The sequence below is a fragment of the Xyrauchen texanus genome, chromosome 26, assembly GCF_025860055.1.
Source record: "Xyrauchen texanus isolate HMW12.3.18 chromosome 26, RBS_HiC_50CHRs, whole genome shotgun sequence".
In the NCBI taxonomy this organism is placed as follows: Eukaryota; Metazoa; Chordata; class Actinopteri; order Cypriniformes; family Catostomidae; genus Xyrauchen; species Xyrauchen texanus.
The window spans coordinates 12,001,874-12,022,555 of NC_068301.1; the positions used below are offsets into that span (position 1 = coordinate 12,001,874).

Below are 20,682 nucleotides of genomic sequence, written 5' to 3' on the forward strand. Positions count from 1 at the left end.
TCCAAGCCTTGGAACCAAACCCCCCCAGCGCTGAGGTAAATCACAACATTGCAAACTTTGTTTCGAGGCAAAAAGGTATTTGAAAATTGGATAAAAGCCAAAAGGTACAAGACTGTGTACTTAGTCTTTTATAAGGGCATGAACTACAAATCACATGAAGCACTGTGAATGACATAATCGGAATAAAGCTAATGGAAATATATAAAACTATTGATTTTCGGTTATTATAATTCTAGAAACTATATTTTTACGTTTATTGCAAAATCTTCAGATAAACACCAAAAAAATCTGTAGGTTGAGAGTGACTATTGTGTCATTCACTGTGCATCATGGAATTGGGCGGTCGCATCTGGGCTTATTTCACGGTCTTGTCAAGGGTAGTGTAAAATTTCATCTGGAATTCCACTATTAAACACGAACAGTGAAGTTCAGCATGATGGCTTCAACGGATGCATATACTGTCGATGAACAACCTCGGAGCTCATGGTGGGTTTGCCTTTAAAAGTTTAAGATATCATTGAAAATTAGTCAACGCAAGCAACAACCGTTGTGCTCTTTTCAACCATGTCAAACGTCTAGACAGCCCCAACATCCTGAAAAGAACGGACAACGAAAAGAGAAAACAACTGCCCTGCACCAACATCAATTACAGGTATTTTCACATCAACACCCTTACTAATATTGTTGTGGGTATGCATGTATGTATTTTGGATTGAAAGACTTGAGTTGTGAGTTGTCATCAAACGATTGATGATCACATGTAAGTGGATCTTTATGGACTTTATTTTTTATATTATACATTTTTCTGTATTATTTCAAAAACTGAAGTACCTCATTTTGTTATGGATGTTCCAATGTGGATGTGCCCTTTTCAGAGAGCTCAATAAAATAGTCGGGCTATATTTTGGCTGCATTTGTGAGATAATAAATGTAATTCATTGTATAAAATAGGCACATAATATCGATCACAGCCCCCTGAATCGAATCACACGGAAAATTTATTTATACCCATCCTTCACCACACACGAAGCACTTTAGGTCTACATTTACACATACAGCGTGTTAAACAGACACACATTTCAGCAGCTTGTTTAGCAGGGGGATTGACCCACACCCCCCCGGCCAACGACTAATCAGGGAGCCAACACTAGTCCCAGCTGGCCAATCCAGTAGCGAGCAGCCAAGCCATGCAGTGCATGGTGATAAAGAAACTTACAGACAAGGCTGGGCTGCTGCTGGAGGAGAGCGCAGAGGCCCATAATGGCACCTCACCCCCAAACACGCTGCACTACGGGAGAAACATACAAATTAACACGCACACTCCCACACACCTGTGCACTCTAGACTCCTTGTTTTCACACCACAACGTTTTTCTAAATGGACATTTTCCACCTGGAATAGATTTTCTGGATATTGTTTTTTTTTACCTTAATAAGGGCATACATTTACATACAGTATAACAAAGTGCATTAATGTCAATTAACTCAATGACTTGAAATGGGCACTATATGGTATTTTAAGATATAGGTCACCAAAAAATTTAAATTCGATCATTCTCTCATGACATCCCAGATGATGTATGACATTCTACTGCAGAACACAAAGATTTTTAGAAAAGTGAATGGTGAGAACTTAAGCTCCAAAAAGCACATAAAGGCAGAATAAACTTATTTCATTTCACTCCAGTGAAATTATTCCATAATAATTATAATATTTACTCCATCAATGTCATAAGAAAAAAATTATAGGTGTGGTGAGAGGTGGTGGCGATATGCCCAAAGCATGTGAATTGCCAAAAACAAAAGTGAAAGTAGTAATTAATAGCAAAAAAAAAAAAAAGGACTTAAATATTGATATGTTTCTCACCCACATTTATCATAAATTACCTTTATGTGGCCTTTATATGCTTTTTGGAACTTCACAATTTTGTTACCCATTTATTTGCCTTGTATGGACCTACAAAGCTGTAATATTCTTCTAAAAATCTTTGTGTTCAGCAGAAGAAAGTAAGTCATACACATCTGGGATGGCATGAGGGTGAGTAATGAGAATTTTCATTTTTGGGTGAACCATTTCTTTAAGTCCATAACAAGACTATAGTATAAAATATTCTATAATAAAAATCAAAATGTTAAATATGATTCACTACAGGGGCAATTCTGCCCCCACATTTAAAATACTTGGGGCATTATGCCCACACCCCTGGTTAATTTCTGACCTTAGTACATATTCACACAATCTAATGTAATTGAGTTACCCCAAATGATTGATAAGCAGCTTGAGCCCCAGCTGGAGGTCCTGAAACCACAGAGGGTGACATCCCTCCATTTCCTGCACCAGGGAAAATACCCAAGGCATTCAGATTGAGCCCCGGAATCAGATTAGACTGCAACTAAAGGAGGGAAAAAATTGTTAAAGCTCTTGTAGTGCATGATTTAGGAAATTAATGATTGTGTTGTGGGATTACATGCATAGCAGCAACGTCGTTCTCATATGATTCACGGATTTTCTTCATGATTTCTTCTTCTGCTTTTCCACAAGCCTCTAATGAACCCTTAACAGTAATGGTACGCTCTGGGTTATACAGGGTCAGATCCTGCAGACTAAGAGAGCAAGGGGAGACAAAATGGAAAAAGGAATGGAGAGGTGAAGAGTGGGAGCATACAGAAATACAGCAACAATATTACATCTTAATATTGCAATATACAACATTACATTTAAAGTTTCCATGAAATGGATTAAGTGCTGTGTTGTGCATGTTGATGCCTTTCCTATTGAATCAGGAAGTTGGGGCGGGGCGGGACATATCGGAGGGCTCCCTCATCTCTTTTTAAAAAAAATAAATTTCCAATTGCTTTTAGTTTACAATTACAGCCATAAACATTGATTTGCTGCTTGCAACTCAGTGGCAAGTGGTATAATTTAGGAAGAGGGGAAATTCTCAAGTTGAGCCTAAAAAATTACTTACGGAGATATTGTGATCTTTGTGTCAGTATCTTGCTCGATTTTCTTCAAGTTGCGTCCCTCTTTTCCAATCAGGCGGCCCACAAAATTATTATGAGCCAAGATCTTCAGAGGAATTTCTTCGGTGCTGTGTGTGACAGAGCAGGGTACTGTGTGATCAAGTGAGAAACTGAACATGCAAAGGTGAGAGTAAAAGACTGTTACGATGTAATATGACAAATGAAGTCAGAAAACTGTATTATTAAATGAGGGCGTGAAATGTGCAGTGTGTGTATTATCGCACATCTTAGTGTCGATTGCCTCTTTCTGCATGATCTCCATGATGTTTCGACAGGCAGAACTGCAGCCTTCTGGTGTGGAGTGAACAGTGATGGGCTTTTCTGCTGCCCCTGCATTCTCCTTACGGTGGATATCAATCCTGTAAGCACATTCATAACACATAACCAACCAATTAGATTAACCAACTGACTCCAATTTACCTTTCCAAACCCGGAAACAATGATTCCATTCCTTGACATTCACTTAAGCTACAACACTTTGTAACTGATGACAATACTTTATGGTATAATCAGTGCATTTGCATTAGGGATGTGCAAAACTAAATCCTTCCCAAACATTCCCCTCCCCTCCCCATTTAATTTTTTGACCTTTTTAAAACAGAAACAGTCTTAAAATGACAATGCTCATGGTAGCATGTGACGCAACTGTCAAACACATCTGTCTATACGTGTATGGCTGTAGCTGCAGTGCTTTAAAGAGGATGAATTTAAAAGGGGCAACTTTTTACGAGAGGGTTTTAAAGGTGCACTCAGAAACTTTTGTCTTTGTGCCTTCTTGGACTTACACTGACACCTAGCGTTTTGGATGCAGGATCATTTAAAATCAATAGTTTTGAGTTTCAGATGCTGCACATTTCAGAGAGTAAATCACTCACATATCCGACCAAATCTTGCATATTCGAGTAAATGTCTATGATTTAGGGCTGTCAAATTAAAACTAGAATTTCTAATATTCAGCTAATTTAAGAAACAAAATGCATATTCAAATGCTAAAATTGTGTATTAGATTTTTGGATTTGTGCCAAGCACTTACGATAACTTCAGATCGATCGCATTCTTGTACTAAAAAAAGGCTAGACACAGCACAACAAAAACAGTTTAACAGAAAGCAGATGTCTCGATATGCTTTTTACATTAGACATCTAAAAAAAAACAGTGCTCCTGCACGAGAATAAACAAACAAATTGAAACCAAGACAAAGTCTAACATACGTTTACATTGAACACTTTTGTAACCATCCATTTGTTTTTGTGTTCACAGCCCCTTACAGTTGGTGGAGGTACTTGACCCACTGGCACATCTTTCTCTCTTAATAAGCATTCCCCACAAGTCTTAAAGAGACAGTACCGATTTAGTGTTCTACATCTGTACATAATTGTAACACACCACGCAAGTAAACCCAAATTTAACAAAAGTATCTATATGCAACTTCAAGGCATTAATTGATGGAATAGACTGAATTGGAGCAGAATTCAAAAGTTTGAATGTGACCAATTTGATGAAAGACTATTGATAAAATATAATTTGTAAAATTTATATTTTTTAATTGTACCAAGACTGTTCCTTAGAAATCCTCTCTCAGCTAATACTCTTAATTTTATTAATTTGAAAGCAAATGGACATTGTAACATGATTTGTTATTGAATCAAAACCTTGTGAATCTGAATATCTGTATTAAAACCCAACCCTAGTTATTGTACAACTAGTCAACCATTGTGCCCCATCTCTATTTTGCATGATCTTTAAACAATCATTTTTAGTCTGGGGGGTCTCCCCTTTTCTTCACAATATGGAATGCCCAATTCCCAATACGCTTTAAGTCCTCGTGGTGGCAAAGTGACTCGCCTCAATTCGGGTGGCGGAGGACGAATCTCAGTTGCCTTCACGTCTGAGACGGTCAATCCGCACATCTTATCACGTGGCATGTTGAGCGCGTTACCGCGGAGACCTAGCGCATGTGGAAGCTTCACGCTATTCTCCGTGGCATCCACGCACAACTCACCACATGCCCCACCGAGAGCGAGAACCAAACTGTAGCGACCACGATGAGGTTAACCCAACGTGACCCTATCCACACTAGCAACCGGGTCAATTGGTTGCATAGGAAACCTGACTGGAGTCACTCAGCACGCCCTGGATTCGAAGTTGCAATTCGACGGTATTCTTACTTTGAGTGAGTTTGCTTGGTTATATTGCGAATGGTGGCGCCCTCCTTGCCAATGATTGCTCCCACAAACTGTGTGGGCACCAACATGCGCAAGGGCACATCTGACTGTAGTTTAGGTCTTGCACCCAAATTGGGAGAGCCTTGGCGGGGTGGTCCACGTGGGTTGAAACCTCCTCTGCCTCCCATCGGAGGGGGGTCAGCTGCTGCGGTCTCATCTGGGATATAGGAAACCTTTAGTGCGTAGTTCTCCATTAGGAAGCCATTTAATTTGTCCAATGCTCTGGAAAAGTGAGTAACAGAATTGGGGAACATAAACGGAGGCATATTAACAAACAGTCCTTTAAATTTAAAGGTGTAGTATGAAAATTCTGCAAAATAATTAGCAAATAGTTTTCCCAAAACAAACTCATGGCACTGGTTAAACAGCAACCAGCCCAACATGTTGCAGTGTCAGGATGGACAGAATGCTCAAACATAGCAATAATTTGGTAGTAAGATAGACCCACAGTGTTATTTACACTTTAAGGGGGCAATCCACCTACAAATGGTCAAACAAACACCATCTCCACTTTTCCACTTGCCTCCCAAATAGGACACTTGTAGAACTTAACTGAAACCGATGGGGGTTTAAGCGGATGAGGCTTTGATGTGATGGAATGCAGGACCCCTTAAAACCCACCAAATCTATTGCATTGACATCCATTCGTTGATGCTAACAGGAACGCCTATTGTGTGCAAACAACTGCTGAAGATTCCTTTATCCAAGTCTTTCCATTCATTTAGCAGGAACTACCCCTCCGACAGCTCTGCAGTTCTTACAATCAAACAGTAGGTGGCACTGAATGAGTTATTATAATTGCTGAAAAACCCAAATAGCAGTGCATGTAGAACTGACAAGTTTAGCATTTCACTGCCAGACATGGGACAGAGAAACTCTAGGGGGTGATCCACCAAATCCAATGCATATGGTACTTACTCTCTGGCTTGGTCCTTGGCAGCATATCGCACATTGACAACAGCAGTCTCAGTGTCCGTGTTGACTGAAGATACCATGATGAAAGAGAAAGACAGGGAGAGAATTAACAAATCTTTTAGTATTACAGATTACCACTGAAGTTTCAATTTGCAGAAGTAAGCCCTACCTTGTTCACAACTCTCCACTGTTCCGTACTGTGCTAACAATCCATCCAGAACCTGTTGGTGAAAACAAGCAAGAGAAACATTAGGATTCGGCGTAGGTGTAAACATTGTGGTAGGGGTGCCACAACCTCATTACTAGAACTGTTTTGCTCATCCTTTGGTGTAAAACCAGGGTACACTCGCCAATTGAAAGTAAAATGAAATTGGCGAGTTCATTAAACTCATTACACATCAGTAGGCTGACAACTATTATGATCTACAACATAATAAATGGTTTAAACCATATTGTAAGAACTATAGTCTTACATAGTCTATAGTCTAACGCTGATGTCATTGACGTAAATGATAAAATAAAAATCCAAGGCATATTTCTGGCAAAATAGTTTTTGTTTTTTCTCCCACTATTGGCAGCTGTGGCAAGTAGTACATTTTCAACCATGAGTAAAACATACTGAATGGTTGATTTAAGTACGGATCACAAAGCTTTAAAACTCAAGTAACAGCAATTCAGCTTAAAGTTTGGAAATATTTAAGGGTTATTATATATTAAAAAAAAAAAAAACAACAACAAGGGGTGGGGGTATGATTTACACCTCATTTAACTCTTCTGCAGTTCATTGCTTTCACCATGCCTTCTGAACGAGACATGCAGGCATAGAACACTGAACATGGTTGAAAGACGACTGGGGGCTGTCAAACACCAGTCCTCTATACGTCACACATACACTCAAAACCACTTTCCTTCTCTACGTGTTACTATTGGTTGGCGCCTGCATTACTATGGAATTCCCAGCAGCCATTGGGCATCTACTTCAATTGGCTGCATATCCAGTCAGTCTTTGCAGTCCTGACCAATAAGGTGAGGGTTCCTTCAATCGGGTGGAGGAGGAAGGGGTTGGCTTGTAGACACCATGCAGTGAGAGGGGGGAGTGGGGTTGGCTTGTAGACACCATGCAGTGAGAGGGGGGAGTGGGGTTGATCTACACATTCTGGGCATCCACACATGGAGTAGGCCTGCAGCCAGACAGGGCAGCTGGTTAATATCCCGCCCCGGCTAAGCTTGCCTGAGCCTGGTCACACAGAAAAAGCACATCCCCAAGCTCCGCCATGATACAGATAACATTCCAAGATCACAACCATTCTTGAAAGCCTAAACAAATGTCCATAATACAGAAAACCTTACACAATTACACAACTGAACACAAAAATAAAGTCACTCTCAAAGAAAAACAAAGGGGATAATAAAACTAAATCTCATTAAGCAGCACAAAGAGAAAAAATATGAGTTTAAATTTAAATAAGAGTGTACTTTCACCGTTTAACCAAATTTGCTAATAAAATGATACATTGAAAGTTACGTTAAATATAAAAATATTAAATCACAGTTTTTCAACAAGAGGATGTTGGCCAGGTATAATTTATTGGTTTACAAACTGGACTATTCACTCATTTTAATATCCACGCTACATTTAACAATTAAAAAAACGTGCCTTTATTAAGTTTATAAAATTATTTGCTTATCACAATAATTGACAAAATTCTGTGCCCAAATAATACTGGCAGTGCGAGCACTAAACTAGAATGGAGTTCACCGCCACTAGGCAAAAGCGGAGTAGACATAATTCATCAGACGGATCATAAATACTTCAGCAGAATTCTGCTGCAGATGACACGCACGGTGGAATCTATAGTGTGTATGACGCAGATTGTTTCCTTCTATCTTATAACTTTATTGTTAAAGGTGATATTTAACTCTCTGAATGGTATTAATTGCTAGGAGGACAATTAAGGCTATATTTAAATAGGGCAAGAATATAAAGGTTCCTTAGTATTAATTCACTGCTATTTCACAACACATTAGGTCCTTTAAAATACATTTCCATTTTTCTAAAATACTGTTTTTATTTTAAGATTTTACAGCTTGTAGAAAAAAAGAAAAAAAACAACACTAAAAAACAACATTGAAAAGATAGGAACATTCACCTCAAGGTACCTTCTCAAAAAATGCTGCCATTTTACTTTTATAAAGATTGAGTTGATGCCATCCTTTATACAGGTGAAACTCGAAAAATTAGAATATCGTGCGAAAGTTCATTAATTTCAGTAATTCAACTTAAAAGGTGAAACTAATATATTATATAGACTCATTACAAGCAAAGTAAGATATTTCAAGCCTTTATTTGATATAATTTTTATGATTATGGCTTACAGCTTATGAAAACCCCAAATTCAGAATCTCAGAATATTAGAATATTACATGAAATCAATAAAAAAAGGATTTTAAATACAGAAATGTCGGCCCTCTGAAAAGTATAATCATGCATATGTACTCAGTACTTGGTTTGGGCCCCTTTGCATTAATTACTGCCTCAATGCGGCGTGGCATGGATGCTATCAGCCTGTGGCACTGCTGAGGTGTTATGGAAGACCAAGATGCTTCAATAGCGGCCTTCAGCTCTTCTGCATTGTTTGGTCTCATGTCTCTCATCTTTCTCTTGGCAATGCCCCATAGATTCTCTATGGGGTTCAGGTCAGGCGAGTTTGCTGGCCAATCAAGCACAGTAATACCATGGTCACTGAACCAGGTTTTGGTACTTTTGGCAGTGTGGGCAGGTGCCAAGTCCTGCTGGAAAATGAAGTCAGCATCTCCATAAAGCTTGTCTGCTGAAGGAAGCATGAAGTGCTCCAAAATGTCCCGGTAGACGGCTGCGTTGACTCTGGACTTAATAAAGCACAGTGGACCAACACCAGCCGATGACATGGCTCCCCAAACCAACACAGACTGTGGAAACTTCACACTGGACTTCAAGCATCTTGGATTGTGTGCCTCTCCATTCTTCCTCCAGACTCTGGGACCTTGGTTTCCAAATGAGATGCAAAATTTGCTCTCATCAGAAAAGAGGACTTTGGACCACTGAGCAACAGACCAGTTCTTTTTTTCTTTAGCCCAGGTAAGACGTTTGACATTTGAAGCCCATGTCCAGGACCCGTCTGTGTGTGGTGGCTCTTGATGCAGTAACTCCAGCCTCAGTCCACTCCTTGTGAAGCTCCCCCACACATTTGAATGGCCTTTTCCTGACAATCCTCTCCAGGCTACGGTCATCCCTGCTGCTTGTGCACCTTTTTCTTCCACACTTTTCCCTTCCACTTAACTTTCTATTAATGTGCTTTGATACAGCACTTTGAGAACATCCAACTTCTTTTGCAATTACCTTTTGAGGCTTTCCCTCCTTGTGGAGGGTGTCAATGATGGTTTTCTGTCAGGTCAGCAGTCTTCTCCATGATTGTGAATTCAACTGAACCAGACTGAGAGACCATTTAAAGGCTCAGGAACCCTTTGCAGGTGTTTTGGATTAATTAGCTGATTAGAGTGTGACACTTTGAGCCTACAATACTGAACCTTTTCACAATATTCTAATTTTCTGAGATTCTGAATTTGGGGTTTTCATAAGCTGTAAGCCATAATCATCAAAATTATATCAAATAAAGGCTTGAAATATCTTACTTTGCTTGTAATGAGTCTATATAATACATTAGTTTCACCTTTTAAGTTGAATTACTGAAATTAATGAACTTTTGCACGATATTCTAATTTTTCAAGTTTCACCTGTATACAAAAACACATGTTCTCAGTATTTGCAGGAACCCCCTCTTCAATATTCACTCTCTCAATCGTTGCCAGTTAGCATAATACACTTTAATCAGAACTGGTTCTGATGATTAATGCACTTTTGGGGACTACTGAAAGGGTCTATTCGAAATCATCTAAATGCACAGAAATTAGAAAAAAAAGAGGGAATGGGAAAGAGCATGTCTTGCGAGTAATCGGAGGGGCCACTGGGGTCGTGTGCTTACACGTGTAGTGGGAGGGCAAAGAGAAGTGTACTGGAAGCACACTTGTGCAATTTTGCCAATACATTGATTAGTAAGTTAAGCAAAACAAAGATGTTATTAACGTCAGCGCCAGTGGGCTAGTAAGGTGTAAATGGGATTTTTATTGGAACATTATGCTGTCATCGGAGTGAGATCTGCATTAGTCAAGGGTCCGCTATAACCGCTAATACATTTGCATTTTCCCTATTCTGATGTAGCGCTGTTTGGGCAATCAGAGTAAAGTTTACATAGTAGCTTAAACAGCCAGAAGCATTTACACTTGTCCGAGTTTTGTCTGGAATACGTCTCAAACCACCCTTGGAGGTTTAGATCAGTCTCGAATCAGTCTTGGTGGGCATTTACACTTGGTCTTTTTCACAGTGTAAATACCCACAAAGAAATCTGAAAACAAGTCAGATACTAGTTAGTGAAAAGGAAACCGCACACAGATAAAAAAAATAAAATAAAAGTGATAAACTGTCGACAGCTATTTTATGCTGCATCTTCTAGTCCTTGAAACGTATTTGCTTCTAAGGCAACGCTCACAACACTTTAATAATTTCATTAATTCACCTCTATATGCTTTTGCCGAAACATTAAAGCACAAAACCAGTGCACATCTGTTTACTTGTATATCAAACTAAATGTGTGTAGAGGTACATACAATTATGTAATTTTGTGTTAACTTTCTTATAAAATTCAGAGTTTCCAACTTGTAATTCCAAATTCGACAGACAGTTTTTACTAGTTGGAAACTCGTAATTACAGTAATTCTGAAATTATTTGAATGCAGCATTAGATCAAAATCTTTTTTCAAGCCTTACACATCAGTACTATAATTTTTGCAACTCCAGATCACATGAGGCTTCATGAAGCTCAGACCTCACATAATTTCAGTCATACACATTTTTACACAGAACATATACCCACTATAGGCTGCTTCCCAAAAGAGTGCTTGAAATATCTAACCAATCTAAAGGGTAATTGCTTAAAAACACTCAAAACATGTCCTTGTTGGCCTTGGACATTGGAAGAGCTGCTGTAGTCCAAATTCTGGGTCATTAATCAGGAGGCTGGTGGTTTAAATACCAATGCTGCGGAGGTGTGGTGGTGAGCCAGCTAATCACAATACTCCAACATTGTGCAAGTCCCTTTACCCCAGGACAATGATAAAGAGACACACTTACTTCCCACTGCATGTGAGGTGGAATATTCCTGATCTGCAGCTTACAGCTCCTGCAAATGCATAAAGAGAGTGTGTGAGGGGTCATCACAAATTACACAAGGCAATCAATCACAAAAGTTGACCATATCTGGACTTAAATGGTCCAGATTCTTGCAAACCATATTCACGTCTGAGGGAGAGTGCGGATTGATATCTGACAATGAGCATCACATGGGATGAAGATTTCCATGTAGCAGAACAATCCCTCACAAATTAACCAAAATTAAGGTTTGCATTTTACGTGTCAAATCCATAGAAGACAATATCTTAAATAGTTTGTAGCTGGTCAGAATAAATCTATGTACAAATAAAGTTATATTGACAAGTTAAAGCTACTTATCTAAAAGCAACCCACTCCTTATAACTTTTGAAATTATAAACAGGTGTTTTAAAAAATGACATTTATTATTCATTCAAATCACAAAATGATCTGACCATCGTTTTTTGCTAATATTGCCCTTTAATGTGTCCCTAATCTAATATATATATATATATATATATATATATATATATATATATATATATATATATATATATATATATATATATATATATATATATATATATATATATATATATATATATACATATACACACACACACACACACACACACACACACACACACACACACAAGCAATCAGTTATCCCTCTGTCACAAGTAATAAAAAGATAGTAGCTAGCAATTTTGCAAGCCACTGAAAAATACTGGAGTTCATCAACTGGCACAAACACGAATTTGGGATTTGCTGCACAGACCAGACCTCCAATACCACCCATGTGCTCGACAAAGCAAGACCAGGCTCTTTGGACCAATTTGACGTTTTTAGATCAAGTAATTAGGATCATTGGTAATATACATAAAGCTTATGGATAAAGATGCAGAGGTGGTAATCAGGTACAGTGCAGCCCAGGGTCAAAGTCCAAATACATATCAATAGTGTGCATATCAGGCAGTACAGATACAAGCAAGTTACAGACACCGAATAAGAAAAAAAAAAAAAAAAAAAAAAATCAACCCATTCAAATAGATAGAAATGTCAGATAATTTCAAAAGCTTTCCGTCAGCGTTTTCCTTTAAATCTCAGACAAAACAGTCCACTTCACCTTGGGATTTCAGTGTCTAAATCAAGCTTTACATTGCTCAAAAGACCTCAGCTTTTCACCAAACATAGTTAAAATTCTATAGTAAAAGGTAAATCCAAATTACCAATGGATTTTTCTATTATATGATTGTGGCTGTTGAAGGAACATGTCTTTGAATTCTGTTTAATGCCTGTATACGCACATGACCAGCCCAGCTGTTTTTTAAATCAACCCTTGGTTGCTGATGTGAAGTTGATGGACAGCTTTTGCATATCCCGACAGATAAAACCTGACAAGAAAGCATTGTCTGAGATGTTTGCCATTTTACCGACATGTAGATAATTTGATAACGTGTGGTCAAGTTAAAAGTGGGTTTATAAAAAGGAAAGATCTTGGTTCAGATAATAGTATATCAGTGTTATTCCTATTATTAGAAATTCAGAAATCTACATTTAGCTCCATGTGTCCACAAGCTTATTGGTCAGAAACTAAACCAACCAAATCCCTCTTAATTAAATTAAATAAAATTTGTCAATGAATGAAATGACAAGGTGCAAGGTTGCTTTCAGGATGAGACAAAGTAATGCATCAGCTCAAACTGTCGAGAATCTTGGCACAGCATTAAATGTTTACATTTCATCATCAAGAGGACCCAAGCACAACAAGTCTATGAACAGGCACAATTTGCAATTTTGCTGCGGATTAAATTAGAAAATTGAATTAGCACAAAGCATTACTAGTTTCATTTCAGATATATACAGAGCCTGTAAAGAAGCCATTTTGTCCTGTAAAATTAATGGGCCTTGTTCATGAAACAAGCAGAACAAATGCGTGTATTAAATGCAACAATTCTATACAAGAATGCTAATATGAACGATTTACACTGCTCAATTTACACTGAGTTTTAATAGTGCATTCCCTGTATTGACCGGTGTGCTTGCTGTAGCATACGTTAACATTTCATGAGTGTGTACGTTTTGGTGCTGTGACTATGAAAGGTATATAACTGCCCATTTGACTTTACACAACTCCAAAGATCACACTGTTTTCTTGTGTATTTACACTACCATTGACAAGAACAGAATGTACGGAGGACATGGGAACACAAACATGCCTCTACCTGAACAGGTGTACACACACACACACACACACACACACACACACACACACACACGGGTTTAAATATGGTACCCATAGCAGACTGCTGTTAAAAAGCAAACTGATCCACCACATAAAAGCATAATCAATGGCAAGTATACTCGCAGACATGTTACAAGCAATCAGCGTGCATCAACAATTTGGGGTGCTTTATAGCATCACTGGTTGATCCAGATTATTTATTTAGTGTATTGTGCTCCAGTTGCAGGCTAAATTTCAGCACTCACCTCTCGAAAAAGGCAGTAAACACCCCCCAAAGTTTGCTTGTACATAAGTTGTACAAATTATAAAATGTACACTGTCAAACAGATATAAAAAAAAAAAAAAAAAAAAAATGGCTGTAGCAAAGCCACTGGTATAAATCCAACAATCTCCCATCCTACAATACGAAACAACCACCACCCAATACAAGTTTAGTTCAATATACAGCATTTGTAGCATAATGTTGATATTCACAAGAATTCATTTAGACTCATCTCTCCTTTTCCTTAAAAAAAAAAAAAAAAGCAAAATACAAAAAGAAAAAATATTGGTTCCTGTGAGGCTCTTAGAGTGGAAGGGAATATGGCCAATCCGTAAATGTTCAAATATTCAGTTTCAAAAGTATAGTCACATGATGTAAGCAATATGCATGTTAACATGATTTGTGTGATAACATTTACCAACTTTGTGTGTAGAGTAATTTCCAATTTTACAACTTTGTCGTCATGACAACAAACACTAAAACGACAATAAATAAATTATTGAAACAATATTAGCTCAAAGAATGCACAAGTTTTAACAGATTAAATGCAAGTGGTTTTAAAAAATTACAAACCTTAATCCCTCCAAACAAATTGGCTCCATACAACTCCATTGTAAATCCCCTGACCGTAATGAGTCGAAATAAATTTTTATGGTAATCAACACTATGCCACAAATGCTGTCGATTGAGCTGAACTTAAATTTAACCCAGAATATTCCTTTAAGTACCTAAAATTGTCAGATCTATCAGCCACACCAAATAGTCTAATTTACTAATGAACATAGGTGTATTCATTCATATTTAGAAATATGTCTTGCTGGTTCCATTTACACCGCCACCATTTTGTGCATAGTTTGAATAAGAAAAAACGATTCAGGTCTGTTATTTTGCCTATACATTGAGCATTTGATACATTTAAGATTATATTTTTATTTACATTTTTTTTTCTCCAAAAAACACAGGATACATAACACTTAAGAAATTCCCTATCCTAGCTTTTTAATACTATATAGGGGTACGGCCTGGAAATTAAATTCAGAAAAAGTTGTGCACGCTGCAAGGGCCAGATGGGATATTTACACTCATGAAGAGAATGTGTAGACCTCACCCCTGTCTACAGCAAAACAATGAGTTGAAGTCATCTCAGGGACTATGAACTATCAGAACTTGCATTCAACATCTGTGTGATTTCTGGAGAGGTTTTTAAGTCACTGGACATGCTTTCCCTAGCATGCTGTGCCACATGCAATGTTTGTCTGCTGTGACATCGCATTTCACATTACAGAATCAACCGTAAACTAACCAGATAGAGGAAAAAAAAAATATATATATATATTTTTTTTTTAAATAGGTGAAAATAATAATAAATAAATGTGGTGAAAACACAAACTGTTCATTTGAAATTAAATACATTTTGTGCTTGGTTCAAATTATGGATTGAGAGAGATATTACAACTTCAATCAGACTAAGTAGCTTTCCATTCTACACTAAAAATCCACTGTGGCAACAAACTCTAGCAGAAATGCATGAACCAAACAGCAATACACACATTATACATTTAACCTGAAATTCTTAGTCAACACACAGACCAAAAATCTAAAACAACGGCAAAGAGTTAAGGGAAACGTTAGCACTCAGCTGCATGAATCATATACAGTACACGAGACCAAAACCTGGCTGAAAATATATGTGCATGTGCTAAGGATACAAAAAAAAAATAAATCCCTCTGGGGTGAGGGGAAAAAAAAAAAACCTGAAAACAGCAGACCTCAATAGAAACTTGTCATTTAATACAAAGTTTAAATCTACTTTAGTCTAAAGTACTGGCGTATTCCAGATTTGGTGTACAAATTAAAAACTTCCCATTTCTTTTGAGGAATTTTTTTTAGGACTGGGTGTTCTTTTCCCAACCTTGGTCTGCATTCCAGTGGGAATGCAATATGGAATGTTCTCCTACAGCAGAATAACCTATAGGAACAAGAGGGGTGTGTGTGTGTGTGTGTGTGGTTAGGACAGGGGTGGGGTGCTGGTGCCCCATTTCAGGGTAAAAGAAACTCTCTTTGCCCCATGGGGGTGGGGTCTGGTTACTATGGTGACCGGCTACCCTACAGACAAGAATTGGGAAAGGGGTGGGTGTCCAGTTGTGACGTAACGGAAGTAGAGGGGAGCTTCATTTACTTCAAAATCAAATGGACATGTAACAACTGTCTCTCTGCATATGCATGTATGAATACAGTAGACTTGGGGGGGTGGGTGAAGACTTCCCACCACAAACACTCCTGGAGGAAGCAGGAAACATGGCAGCACATTATAATTTACGAGCCTCTGACTCTGTGGTAGCTTCCTAATTCACAAATATTCCTAATGTCACTTTAACAATTCACTTATTTTGTGATTAACATGCATGACAAAAAGCAGCACTCTTTCAGTATTGATATGAATGCACAACTCAAGATTAACATAAGCCAAACCCAATATTAAATACACAAACAGAAAATAACCATAAAAAAAAAAAAAGAAAATTATAAAAAAAAGGTAGCTACACATTATGTAACTAAACACTACAAAAATCCCAATCATTTGGAATTATTTTGTTTTTATGGGTATACATTAACAAACACCCATGCCCTTTTTTTGTTTTGTTTTTTTACACTAAATTACTGTATTCCATTTAAACTCACAAAAACACATTCAACTCATTTAAAATAAAGAGAATTGTAAATACCCAACAACATAATTTCCCTCCATCTTGTAATCTTCTAAAATTATCTAAGCAAATACACTTCAGTGCCTCATAACCCACTTTCTAGATTAAAAACTCATGTTATTATTAACAAATAGTATTATTAGTTATTGGATTAATTACAGCCAAAAAAAAATAATTACCAGCACTGCAAAAATATATTTAAATTCTTTCAAATTAAAGGCCGACCACACATGGGTTCAAACTTTTTCCACACTGAATCTGTTGTAGTTGAAGACCCTTTTCTCACACTCTTTTCCAGTTGGGTCCCCCTTAAGTCATGTGTGTGCATGCATGCTCTCTCTCTCACACACACACACACACACACACACACACACACACACACACACACACACACACACACACAAAAAATGGGGGAAGAAAATGGCTTATAGAACTAAACTTCCAAAAGGCCAATGGGCCGTACATGCAGACGGTACTCGCAGTGTACTACACACACAACTCTGATTGAATAACATTGTCACGGCCTTTGTGTTTGTATGCTTGAAAGAATAGGACTTTGCTACAGACATTACAATTAATTATGTAACAAACAGATATTATTTATATATAATATTAAATCTAGTGTCAACACAATTCATACACACCTTGCCACCATCACACCTTGAATTCATACACACTTAATGAAAGGAGAGCAAAAAGGCCAAACTTCAGCACATTTTGAGTGTTGTTTTTATGTGCATGTATAAGAAGGCAGGGCCTAAGCTGAGACTCATGGCAAGATCACTCCCAGCATACATTTCACTGTACTTTGTTCCCATTGGCTCCCAGTTTAAATCTAGTTTACATGCATGACCTTTGACCTGTTTCTTTCAACATGGATAGCACATGTGCAGCACACACCCACACTGAACATGCAGGGGAAGATCAACACTTCACACTATTTATACTTCAGTTACTCTGTTAACACACCAAAACCAGATAAATCTATTCTGATTTGAATCTATTGTTTTTGCATACACTAAATTAGACGGTTAACATACCCTTTACATGTCAACAAAAAAACATTTCAATCACCAGCTGTTCAATCACCTAATAGTTAAAAGATTAAATGACAAAAAAAAGACCAACACGTTATTTATATTTGAACCATGACGAAATACAAAAATAAGCCTAATGTAATACAAATAAGAAAATCATATTAAAGTGCGCCATTTACGGAAGCTAAAACAATTGTTAACGGCATCTGGTTCAATACGTATATGGTGACTACGTTGAAACAGCAATCATTTTCGATTAAAGCCAGTTATTTTACAATGCTGCCCGCTAGACAGGAATGAAAAAACACAGGATGACGAAGAATTAATGCACAGCTCATATATCAATGTATGGCTGGTTATAAATTAAAAATAGGGTGAAAATTCATTATAGCGCATGTCTTTGGTTCAACTCAATTGTTAAAACATTTAAATAAAATAACAACTCGCTCAGTATACGGTTGGTTAGTGAAACAACGTGCTTTGTGGGTTAGACCAAGTCTAGTCGTTGGAGTTCCTGTGAACCAGCAAACCAGTTTTCGTGACTACACCTCGACCCTTACAGTCCACGCGCGCTGAGGAGTCCATCTCGTGCATGAGCAGCGCGAGGAGGGGAAAGAGGGGGCGGCGGAAGCACTGACTGAATAGTAGTTTCTTCTTAAATGGACGCCACTGTAAGCATGGCTCCACAGATGCACACTAATGTTTAACGAGCAGTCACATTTACAACTTTTATGTTCTCACTATGCACACCTCTGCTACGTTTCTTGTTTTGTCAAGGCCTAGAGGCCCAGCATTGTGTGAAATGTGCAAACCAAAGGCCTCCGAAATTTGACAAAAACCTAGATTCCGCACGCTGGGATGAAGGCTCCATCAGCAGTTAACATACATTTTTGCTACATTAACAAGCATGCAAATTTACATTTAATACCACATACGTCACCACCCCGATCTTGCATTTCGCTTGCAGTAACTGTCAAAATATATGTTGAATTATTCTCACGAAAACAAAATCAAATGACATATGAAATAAAAGATTCAAACGTCAAAATAGAATATGTATTAATATAAATATAATATTTAATATGACTTATTAAATATAAAAAAGTACATTTTTATGAAATGGCGAAATTATGATTAAATCTTACCTTTGTCGCTTAGGGACTGAATGCTCCACTTCTAAGACTTTTCCGTGGAGTTCCACTTTCCCTAAAAAAATATTGTGTTTAAGTCAGTTGCTGTTATCAAGCCAAAAATTTTGAATTATTGAAAAATGTTTGCAATGAGCGAAAGTGAATAAAAATATATATATAATTATATAGAATGTACGGTCTAAAGAAAGTCTCCACGTCATTCAAAAACAAAATCTGATTTTTTTTTCTCTCCACACACACACACACACACACACACACACACACACACCATTATAGATATACAATTTCCCAGAGGTTTAAACATGGAAGAAATATGTGTCCTCATGCTTGCGAGCAGGCCTCAACCACGAGCCATTTACCTAAGAAAAATCTTTAAAAAAAAATAAGTAATAATAATAATAATAAATATTCCACTGACATGTATGGTCTCTTTGTGATAAATGTTGCAAACCACTACACAGTTTACACTCATCACAAACATAATAAACCCATATTGTGGGGACAAGGGGAGTAGTCGAAAGGCCTACAAGCCACCAAACGCAACCCAACCACCAGGTGTTTCAGACCTTGTAATTGCAGCGATATAAACAAAAGTGATCAAATTTAACTTTTATCTCTCTGAAGTTGACAAAACAAGAAATTAAGTGTAATATTTCAGTTCTGCATACACTCCCTGAAAGTAGTCCGAGTGTTATAAGATACGTTTAATGAGCTAGACGAACCCTTAAGAGAATATTAAAATAAATAATATGTGCAAGCCACCCGCCCAATGGACATCATCTCTTTTTGTTAAACACATTATTCCCTGCATAGACAAGCAACGCTGCAACTTTGATGGACAGTTGCCGTTCTATATAGTTCTGCGAGAAAGCCCGAGGTTTATAAAACTGAAAGTGAAGTCTACATAGGCTAAGCTTGCTCAGAATAACACACTCCTTTGTATAGGCTTTTAACTGTTAAACGCGTGTTCACCTCTTATGCGTCTTAACCTTGTATGCGTCTTAATACATTTGGCGGCTGTACAAAACCACAAACGCACAGATGTCTCCATTCTCACCTGAAAGAGTGTCAATGGCCCTCATCGCTACCTTTTCGTCGGGGCAATCCACAAACGCGTAGCCACTTTTAACGAGAAAGGGTGCACTGAAAGGTATCTTCCACTGTTCAAAGAGACTTTCCAAGTCCAGCGCGCTCGCTTGCTCGCTCACGTTCCCGATGTAGAGCTTATTCATTTTGATGTATACGGAAAAAGAGCGACCGTGTTACAGAGGGACAGCCCTTTATCGCGTCGCTCAGATGGGCAGTGTTTGGAGAGAGAACCGCACTGTCGCTCAGCGGAGGGTCTGGGAGTGTTCTCCCAATCACTCCAAGCTACTGAGATATTTGATGGACGAGATCGCCGTGGTCGCGCGCACTCGCGTTTCTTCTTGCTTCAAATGATCTTAAATATTTATTCCGTCACCCTCGTGAGGCGAGGGCTGGAAGAAAATAGAGAAAGTTTTTTTTTATTATTATTCTATGGCAATGCGCCTACGATTATGCAGGAACCGCCTCTTAATAACATCGAAATAACGGGGGGAAATATTAAATAAAAACTAACTTCTGCCTTTTTGAACGAGCCACGTGTTCAAACTACAAATCAGTCCTGCACGTGAGGTGTCCCTTACTCAATTAAGTGTCGGATTGGGGGAAAATGGCACAGGGGTGACTTGGGTGGGGACAGCTATAGAGGGAGAGAGAGAGGGGGGGATGTGGTAAAGCCTCTACGTGCATATACAGGAATTCTGTGCAATGTACTCGTTGTACCGTTCAATGATATTGCGTTTGGTGGACTTTTCTCTTCTAATGCCGTTCTGCTCCCTCATTGGTTG

At 38.0% G+C, this 20,682-nt stretch overlaps 1 protein-coding gene across 3 annotated transcripts in view; it reads right to left on the reverse strand.

Moving 5' to 3' along the window:
* The window catches only part of LOC127619598 (insulin-like growth factor 2 mRNA-binding protein 3), a 30,096-nt gene extending 9,635 nt beyond the window's left edge, over window positions 1–20,461 (reverse strand). Inside the window, exons 1-11 of one of the 3 annotated variants that reach the window (XM_052092489.1) lie at window positions 19,869–20,461; window positions 18,806–18,866; window positions 11,391–11,439; window positions 6,333–6,384; window positions 6,167–6,230; window positions 5,192–5,470; window positions 3,248–3,382; window positions 2,969–3,091; window positions 2,468–2,603; window positions 2,258–2,392; window positions 1,217–1,288 (exon numbers count right to left, since the gene is read on the reverse strand). In XM_052092489.1, coding sequence (XP_051948449.1) covers window positions 1,217–1,288; window positions 2,258–2,392; window positions 2,468–2,603; window positions 2,969–3,091; window positions 3,248–3,382; window positions 5,192–5,470; window positions 6,167–6,230; window positions 6,333–6,384; window positions 11,391–11,439; window positions 18,806–18,866; window positions 19,869–20,043 — 1,281 coding nt within the window. In that variant the 5' untranslated portion in view covers window positions 20,044–20,461. The remainder of the gene's footprint in view (window positions 1–1,216; window positions 1,289–2,257; window positions 2,393–2,467; window positions 2,604–2,968; window positions 3,092–3,247; window positions 3,383–5,191; window positions 5,471–6,166; window positions 6,231–6,332; window positions 6,385–11,390; window positions 11,440–18,805; window positions 18,867–19,868) is intronic. The other 2 variants (XM_052092491.1, XM_052092490.1) reach the window with 2 other exon arrangements.
* Window positions 20,462–20,682: the final 221 nt, after the last annotated feature.